Below are 9,997 nucleotides of genomic sequence, written 5' to 3'. Positions count from 1 at the left end.
TGATTTCTATGCTCTTTCAATTAGTTTTTTTATTTAATTTAGAGAAATATAAATTGACATCATAAGAAAAAATTTGACAATTTCATTATTATTATTATTATAGTAAGTAAAAACGCTCTCCTCCTCTCCCCTCCAAATCCTTACAAAATAAAATAAAAATAAAAACCTCCCAACTGGACCTACAAACCAAAATAAAGTGAATTGACTGATTCATTATTTTTGTTGATATTTTTGCATCATCATTGTATATCATAGTTTATAATAAATGATAGAGGACCAATAAAGTTAGGTAAAGTTTAAAAACAAAAATAATATTCAGTAAAATAAAAAGAGAAAAAAACAAAGAAAATAGTAATAAAATTTTAGTGAAAAATAGTTTACTGTACAAAATTTAATTGACAAATGGAATACTAATATTTCAACACACAAAATTTACTTGAAAATTTTAATAAAATTTGGTCACTAATATTTTGATATTGTATGAAAATAATTCTTATTGTTATGTAATAGATGAAAAAGGAAAAGTTTATTTGAATAATTTTAGATGGAGTGTGAATTCTCTCAAGGCAAAAAGTCCAGTGAAAAAGAGGCAGAGCTCCAACAAAGCACCAAGAAGGCAAAACATGCGAAGGGAGCCTCGGAGTTTGGCTCTCCACCATCCTACAGGGATAAGCTCGTCGGTGAGATGCCAGGCGCCTTTGTATAGACATTTAATCTTAACAGTCATGAGCTGGATATGTCCACCCCTTCAATGGGTATGGGTGAGTTGGTAAATGGTATGGTGGCTGTCAACCTGACTCCAGACACGAAAATGTCCATTAGGGCTAGATGGAACCATGCCTTGATTGTGAAGGTTTTTGGACAGACTATGGGTTTCCATTATCTCCACTTGAAGGTAATGGGTTTATGGAAGCCAGCGGGTCGGCTCGATTGTGTCGACTTTGGGCGAGATTTTTTCCTTATGAGATTTGGGCTGGTTGAGGATTTTGAGAACGTCATCAAGGGAGGGGCGTGGTTTATCGGGGTCATTTTTTAACGATTAGAGCATAGGAGCCAAATTTCAAACCAACTAATGCAGTGTGTAATATGGTGGCTGTGAGGGTTAGGCTACTGGAGCTGCCTTTTGAATACTACTTCAAAGGCGAAGGGTCGATTTACGAGAATTTGCATTCGGGAAAACTTGGAATAGCCACTGACCATGTGCATTCTCCTTGAAGGGGTTGTACAAGAAGTGCTCTATGGAGGTATCAACACCCTATGGTTTTCCTGTGGTCGAGTGGGGCACCGGCAGGATGTTTACCCATTTACAATCAAGGAAAAGACGCCTAACTCGGAGATAGAGGGGTCTAGCGCTCCTGTCGATAAAGCTAACATTAGTAGGATGATATGATGGGCGTATATTGCCCTAGACTCTGTAACGTTGCTGCTACTGGCAATGTTTTTTAGTTAATGTTAATTCCTTGGTTACCCAAAAAAAAAAATAATAATAATAATAGATGAAAAATGCTAATTTAATTAATGAACAAAATAAAATATTACTTTATGCCACGTGGACTGTCATGTCGGCCAATAAAAACAAAAAAACTTAAGTATCAAAAACCCTAACCTCTAGCACGAACGATATAGTGAATCACTGAGCTCCTTAAGGCTTAAGCTCTTCATTATCCCCTAACAGAGACATCGGCTGTGATTCCCGACGGCGGGCTTGAGAGAGATGTCGAGTGGGATTCTGAAGAGGACGGAGATAGAGGGGAGAGGGAGAGGTCTGGTAGCGTCTCAGCCACTGAAGGCTGGCGAAATTGTTCTCAGGGACTCTCCCATTCTCCTCTACTCTGCTCTTCCTTTCATCAATCAATCCTCCTCCGTCTATTGTTCCCACTGTTTTAGAACCTTCTCCTCCTCTTCTTCTTCTTCTTCTTCTTCTTCGTCTTGTTCCCATAACCACGTCTTCTGCAGCCAAAACTGTCTCTCTTCTGCACTCGCATCGTCCCACTCTCCTTGGCTATGCCAAGCCCTCTCTCGCCTCCGAGATTCCGCCCCTCTTTTACTCGAACAACCCGTGGAACAACAGGTCCAGGCTCGTTTCCTCGTGGCGGCGTACAATCTCGCCCTTTACTCCCCTTCCCAATTTCAGATTCTGCTCTCTCTCGAAGGCGCCCCTGACGCCACCGATACTGCCACTGCTCAATTCTTGCATTCCCTCCTCGTCTCCTCCCTCTTTTCTCCTCCTTCTAATCCTCCAGTTCCGTTCTCGTTAGAACTCACGGCTGCTTTGCTCGCCAAGGACAAGCTCAATGCCTTTGGCCTTATGGAGCCTTGTTCCTCCTCGCATAATAATTCTGGCCAACAACGTTCTGTTCGAGCTTATGGTATCTACCCGAATGCTTCTTTCTTCAACCATGACTGCCTTCCTAATGCTTGCCGTTTTGATTACGTTGACTCCGCTCCTGACCGCAACACTGACATTGTTGTTCGCATGATTCACGATGTTCCGCAAGGCAGGGAGATATGCTTGAGCTATTTCCCTGTGAACGAGAATTACGCCAGCAGGCAGAGAAGGTTGATGGAGGACTATGGCTTCACCTGTCATTGCGACCGCTGCGAGGTTGAATCAAATTGGTCCGATCATGAAAATGATGATGATGATGAAGATCTTGTCCAGGAAGAGGAGGAGGAGGAGGAATTGATGGATGAGGACGACCATGAACAAGACCAAATGGGATCCTCTAAAGAACAAGGGGATACCGATTTCCCTCATGCCTATTTCTTTCTTAGATATATGTGTGATAGAGAGAATTGCGGGGGCACACTAGCACCTTTGCCCCCCAAGGATGATGGTACTACTGCCTCTAACATTCTGGAATGTAATGTATGTGGCAACCTCAAGGATGACCAAATGATTGATACTAGTGGAGCAGAAGACGAGCATTCGATGGATGATTGAGCTATGTTACACATCTTTTTTCTTTCAATTACTATGATGTTATTCCAGTTTTTCATGACTTGTAAAATGAATTGTAACTCTTAAGTGGTTCTTGCTAATATATATTTTTTTGATAGGTAGTTCTTGCTAATATTAATTGCAGGACCCTTCCTTTTTATCTTGAATTTGTTAATTTCATTGGGGGTATTTCTTTCATGAACATTGCTTTCTAATCATCATTGATATTGTTTTACATAGACATGACTTTGGAATTAATAACAAGTCTCAAATCATCTTTGGTGTGAACCTCGTATCTGTCATTCAAGTTAGCCTTTGTTATGATTAGAGGTTGTTTTACAGTTATATTGTTGTTGTCTTTAAGCATAGTATGAAAAAGGTGTCGTGGCTAATCATGGAATATGTTCATTTTGTAGACACGTTGGAATTTGTATTTATTTTGAGTTATGTTCTGTTACTGATTTATGTTTTAAGTCAGCTACTAGTTTGTTTTATGCACTTTGGATGTTTGTTTTAAGTTATGTTGTGTATTGACAAGTTTGATGTGTCGTGTAATTTGACTTTTGAGTACTCTAGATGATTGCCAGCAGGTTTGAATAAAAGTTTTTGTTTAGTGTCATTTTATGATATCCAGGTTTTTATGTATCATGTATATTTCCTTATTGTCTTTGCGATTTGGTACTTCTTAATGCCAAAAAATATGGATGATTGCCAACAGGTTTGAATAGATGTTTTGGTTTAGTGTCATTAGGTATCCTGTATATTTTCCTTACTGTCTTTGCAATTTGGTACTTCTTAATGCCATTAAATATGGATGATTGCCAACAGGTTTGAATGGATGCTTTTGTTCTTTATTGTCTTTGCAATTTGGTACTTCTTAATGCCAAAAAATAAGTACGAATAAAGGTGAAAAGAACAAGCACGAATAATCAAGTCGTGTAATTGATTGCCATAGTTGATGTTGCAAACTCAAAATTACATCATTTGAAAATAGTGCATTAATTGGTCTATAAGCTATCCAACACACTACCATAATAAACTATGGTAGTCTCTTTAGTTTGTCTCCTCCATTATCTACATCTAAACTATGTACATTAGTCTTCTCTGTTTTTTTGGGTGCAAGTCTGCCAACATTCACAATTTAATCTCTTTTAGGCTCACTCTCCACAAACACATCTGGCATCATTGTTCTGCAAGCTTCTGTATGAGCTACTTGAAGACATTTTTAAACTAGCACATATAGATAACAATTTTGTTTCAAATGAACAGCCATTAAAAATCCACAATAACAGCCATAACAATTTAGTTTCAAAGTACAGCTTGCTAAAATGATCAAGATATCTTTGTTCTAAAAAAAATATTTGGTTATTTACTGCTCTTACCTATTCATCAACTTCAAACTCAAAGGTGATCTATGAGAACAATAAATTGTACATAATACGTATGCTGCCACCACTTCATTAAAATGGTCAGTCAGAATGCTAGATTTAAAAGAGTGCATTCATTTGCAAGGAAGTCAATACCGTACCGGAGGCTGTACCGGTTTGGCCACCGGTACGATATATTTCGGATACCGGTGTACCGTTTCGGGTTTACCGCTATTTTATATATATATATATACACACACACACACACACACACACACATACCAAAATCTCTAGAACCATGTTTATAAATATATAATATTTCACTTATATTATAGTAAATATAAAAGTTTATTATAAAACATTACCTCAGTTCAAAACAAATTATTCATAGTTTTAGACTTTAGTATCAAATAAAGGAAAAAAAAACACAATATAAAAAATAGAATGCTTAGTTGTTCATTGCATACTAAGAAAACAAATAATACTAAGAAGTTAATGTAAATAAGTTACCATTATGCCTTTGCAAAAATTCAAAAATTACAAAACTAAAAAAAAAAAAAATTTCTGTACCGGTCGGTATTGCCCGAAATTGGCCGGTATGGCCGGTACGCGGCCGGTACGGCCGGTATTTTTTCCGGTACAATATAGAAGTGTACCGGTACCGGTGCACTGGCCGGTACGGTATCGGCCACACTGTTCATTTGTCTCTCATCAACAACTAGATTAGCAGAGATAGCGATTGCATCTGATCTGAAGTTGTCCCCCTAGCTGTTGCTACAACTATATCTGTATCCAAATCCTGCATTAATAATTGAAAGAAAGAAAAAATATATTCAGGACATAACCTAGTAGGATATATACCTGGCCAAGCAACCTCTTCCAGTTCATACCTTCATTCATAAGCAAAGTAATCTTTTAGGGTACTCAAGTGACTATTTTTCAGCATGTACAACATACAAACCATTACAATTCAGAGAGAGTACCCCCAAAAAAAGGAGTAAAAGAAGATAAACTAACTGTATGAGAAAGAGTTGACAAGATCGGTAAAGAGCTGAGTTGCTGATCAATTACTGCAAAAATACCCCAAGAAGAAGAAGAAGAAGAAGACCTTTCCAGACCATGACAGTACATTCTTTTTAACTAATCATGTAATACCCCAATTTTGTTTTTATGATTATCATCATAACTTGTCATTTTTAATATAAAGTTGAGGTACTATATGCGTGCACAGAAAGATGGGACAAGACAATGTTGTGGTGCTACAAATAGGTGAGAAAATTAAAGTTTTAGTGCATACAATTAGTGCAACAATTAAAATAATAAAAAAATAAATAAAAGAGGAAGATGTTTTATGAACTTCTGGAAACTAAAGAGATAAGCTCAAGTGAGTTTTTAACTCCAATCCACTACCCCACCAAGCCCATATCTCTGATGCGTTAAAATATAAGGTGGAGGAAAAGATAAATTAGGGTTTTCATAAGAGTTTTTATTAAAGAGGCTAAGAGGTGTTTTTCCTTAGAGTTTAGCACAAATACAATTGAAGAGGCAACCAATTGTTCCAGGTATGATTTTTGTTAAAATTTTATCATAGAAAACTTTAGTGATGTCGGACCCTAGAACAAAAGCTGAAATTATTAAATCCATGAATAAGGCTTGCATCATTTTCATAGGGCTATAAGAACTTTTGGCCTGCTGATCTATACCATAATGTAATTCTGATTTGCTGGAGAATTTGCACCCGACCCCACACATGTGTCACTAGTTAGCTCTCATTTTGTCAAAGTCCTATTTTCTCTTGTTTATAGCTTTGATAGTCTATGCCTAGGTGTTGACTATTCCCAAACACAATGAACCATTAGGGTTCAACACGTCTACAATTCTTTAAAAGGATAATGATAGATTTGAAATTTCATACCAAAATTCTTATATTAAATCCGTAAGGTCAATGAATGTTAAGTTCATGAATAGAATCATATGGGTTTTGGCCCACCATTTGCATTGGGGTTATATATTAAATCCTAAGGTGTTGCTACTGCATTCCTCATGGTTAAATGAGTTTCAATTAATGCAAGGATGTATTATTGATTAGAATACCATTGGTTAGAGAAACGTTAATTTAGTGTTGAAACTGTAATTAGTTCAACAAAGTATAATCCTAGTGAGTCCATTTGTATAGTTCTATTACTTTATATTTTGTAGAAGATATTAAGTATATTTCCATGATTGATTATAGGTCTTATTTAAGAGTATTTTGAGACTATTTAGAGGGTGTTTCAACTGGACTTTCAAAGTTATTCAAGTACTGTAAGTAATTATGCATAATATGCATAAGTTTTGTCCATTAGGTTCTTAAAAGTTAAAAGTTTTCAAAAGTTTTGTATTTCAAACTTATATTTTCTAAAGTTTGTCAAATGTATTTTTGCATCATTGGAAGAGAAATTTCGACTATTAAATAATGTTTTAAAGAGAAACTTTGAGTTCTAAATAACGTTTTGAACGTCCAAATATTAATTAGAAGATGAGTTCTAAACTAAACTATTTTCATAAAATAATTGAGTTTCAAAGTAAGATTTCTAAAAAAGTTCTTGTTTTTTAAATTTGTTAAAACCAAGTGATTTTAAAGTCATATTTTTATTCTCCAAATGGTATTTAAAATGTTTCTTTTAGCAAATTTAATTTTCAGATTTACTAAAGAATTGTTAAAAAAAAATTGTATAAACTCCTCAATTCCTATTTGTTCCCTAAATCCTATTTGTTCCCTAAGAGAGTTAAGCATCCTTTGATTTTGTTTCAATTCAATATTGTGATATTCAATATGTCTTTATATCTGGAATAATTATTAATATTAAGAAAATTATTCTATTTTGTATATGTTTTGTTTTGTGATATGTAACTCAAAATGAGTGTTTTTAGAATTGATCAGATATATGTGTAAATTCGCTCACAAAATTGTATGTGAGAATATATGTTGATCCTTCACCAACAGAGGTTAGATGTTGGTATCCGCTCACAGGATTGTATGTGAGAATATGTGATATGTGTATATGTGACACTATGCTTTGATCAATTATTTGTATTTGTTTTTGAATGACTTTACGATTTGATTATATATGTATTAAATAGTTCTTTATATGTTTGGAAAACAATATTTGAGATTTTGAGTGAAATTATGAAATCAAACTCATGCTTTGCTTGAATTCCGTTGTGTATTCTGTATAATTACTTACTAGATATGTGACTCACCCCATCAATTACTATTTTCAGATTAAAGTGTAGTTGGGAATATAGAACCTTTGGATCGCTTTGTAAGGTGCAAGGTAGAGCATGGAAGTTGTAGGTGACTTCAATATTACTTGAAAACTTATAGAATTTCAGTTACCTTTATTTTGTAATTCATGTTTTATATAGTTGAGATTATTTTCAATTTGTGGAGTTTAGATTTTTGTAAGAGGTTTTTAAGAGTACTTGTTTCTTTGGAGTTCTAATTTATTTGGATCAATTATGTTTATTGAGTTATATAAGTTCAGTAGGTTAGTCATGCATCTAAATTCATGTTCTATGGATTTGGGTAGTGACAGTGTTGGTATTAGAGTCGGCCCGGTAACTCCGTGTGGGCTCAGAGACACTACTCCACAAAGTGGGGGAAATTGTGATACCCTAATTTGATTAATTGTGTGAGTGTGTGATGAGTCCAACATCGGGTATTTACTGGGTAGAACTGGACTTTATTAACAACTACAAGGAGTCTCAATTGTGACTAATTTTTTTGAGGTATAATGCAGATGTGGCTAGCGCTTTTCCTTGGGTCATTACATATGGTATCAAAGCCAGCCCAGTAACCCCGTGTGGGCTCAAAGACACTACTTCACAAAGTGGGCCCTAACGAGGACGTTAGAGATTTAAATGGTGGAAATTGTGATGCCCTAATTTGATTGACTGTGTGATGTGTGTGGGTGTGTGATGAGTCCTATATCAGGTTTTTTCTGGGTTGAACTGTGCTTTATTAACAACTGCAAGGAGTTTCAATTGTGATTGGTCCTTTTGAGGGCTCTGCCTGAAGAGAGAACACATTTTTGCCCTCGCTGCTGTTTGCAACATCGGATGTGTCATTGTCTTTGCCACAACCTACAACTTCGGATTTTGAGGACGAGAGAGAGCAGATGGAGATGAGTTTGGTTGGTAAGATCTCACGTGTTTCAGTTTAAATTTGGATTTAATAAAAAAAAACTGACATGACGATACATTTGACAACTTATGTCACATGAAAAATTATTATATTATTATTATTATTATTTTGAGAAGGTATATTTTTGTTATCTTGTTTGACATATCAACCTTTTCATCTAATTCAAAAAAAAAAAAAAAGGGTAAATTACAAATTTAGTCCTTAACTTTTACACTAAATGTCAATTTGGTTCTTAACGTTTTAAATATATCAATTTAGTCCCTAACCTTTGGTATTGTATCAAAATAATCCCTGTCGTTAAGTGATGGATGGAAAATATTGACGTAGTGAACGATTAAAATAAAAAATTATTTCATGCCACATCATATAACCCACATGGAATAAACAATAATTAAAAAGAAAAAAAGCCAATTTAGAATAAAATTGGATCTCAAAATCCCAAACATCCACAATAGCTTCATATTGCCGCCACCAAGGATTCCGATTTCCAAATTCTATACTTTTGCAAAATCAAATAAGAACCCAGATATTATCCAGCCAATATAATCACAATCAAACTAATATCCCAAGCAAAACAAAACGAAAACGATATTTTCTGCAAATAATTTTTTACTGATACCAACAATCGACACATGATGAAAGCCACTCTCCTCTAGTCTAGCAAAGAAAAAAACCAGCTAACAATGCCAAGGAATTTCATCATATAAACATATTAATTTAGACCCCAACTTGTCTAACCAAATCCTAAAGAGTAGTCTTGCAATTTCCAAAAATTCCATTGCGTAGCCACCTAAAGAAACCAATACCTAAATCATTAACAAATTGGAAATTTTAGATAAATAGATGCCCAATTAATCTTTGAAGTGTTCTTTTGCAACAAGAAATTATTCGAAGTAGCAATATCCCACTCTGGCACATTAGCTTGTACCTTTGCGTCCATTGAGGAATGAAGAGGCCGGTACTCACCGAAGCTGTTCAGGCCCTTCAGGGTGTTTGAGATTGACTTTTGAGATCCAATTTTATCATAAATTTTTTTTTTAATTTTATTTTATGTGACATAAAAATAATTTTTTATTTTTGCCATTAGCCATGTTAACATTTTTCATCTATCAGGACTATTTTGACGTAATACTAAAATGTTAGGTATTAAATTGACACATTCAAAATGTTAGGGACCAAATTAACATTTAGTATAAAAGTTAGAGACCAAACTTGTAATTTATCCAAAAAAATTCCATCCAAAGTATAAAGATAAAGATTAAATTGACATTAAACTGGAAGGTTATGATCTAAATTAAAAATGGTTTGTAATTTACGAAAGTTTATAATTCCATTAATTTGTATTCATGTGCATCAATGCATCATTTATTAACTATTTTTTTAGCCCAAAAAAAAAAAGAAGGTTGTGTTGACGAGCACTTAAGGTGTCCGTTAGCAACACACTTTTGGGTAATTTTTTAGATAACTTTTTTAATTTTTGACAAATTTTTAGTTTTTGACAAT

General features: G+C 34.7%; 1 protein-coding gene across 1 annotated transcript; it reads left to right on the top strand.

Moving 5' to 3' along the window:
- Positions 1 to 1,628: 1,628 nt before the first annotated feature.
- Positions 1,629 to 3,074, top strand: LOC142641541 (histone-lysine N-methyltransferase ASHR2). The gene has a single exon (XM_075815983.1). The coding sequence runs from the start codon at positions 1,715 to 1,717 to the stop codon at positions 2,942 to 2,944; it is 1,230 nt and encodes a 409-aa protein (XP_075672098.1). The 5' UTR covers positions 1,629 to 1,714; the 3' UTR covers positions 2,945 to 3,074.
- The last annotated feature ends 6,923 nt before the right edge of the window (positions 3,075 to 9,997 follow it).

The sequence above is a fragment of the Castanea sativa genome, chromosome 1, assembly GCF_040712315.1.
Source record: "Castanea sativa cultivar Marrone di Chiusa Pesio chromosome 1, ASM4071231v1".
Taxonomy (NCBI): domain Eukaryota; kingdom Viridiplantae; phylum Streptophyta; class Magnoliopsida; order Fagales; family Fagaceae; genus Castanea; species Castanea sativa.
Note: the sequence above shows the minus strand (reverse complement) of the source record. Positions and strands in the feature narration are given on the sequence as shown.

Excerpts from the sequence above, each read along its gene's own strand:
- LOC142641541 (XM_075815983.1), top strand. The coding sequence starts at position 1,715 with ATGTCGAGTGGGATTCTGAAGAGGACGGAGATAGAGGGGAGAGGGAGA.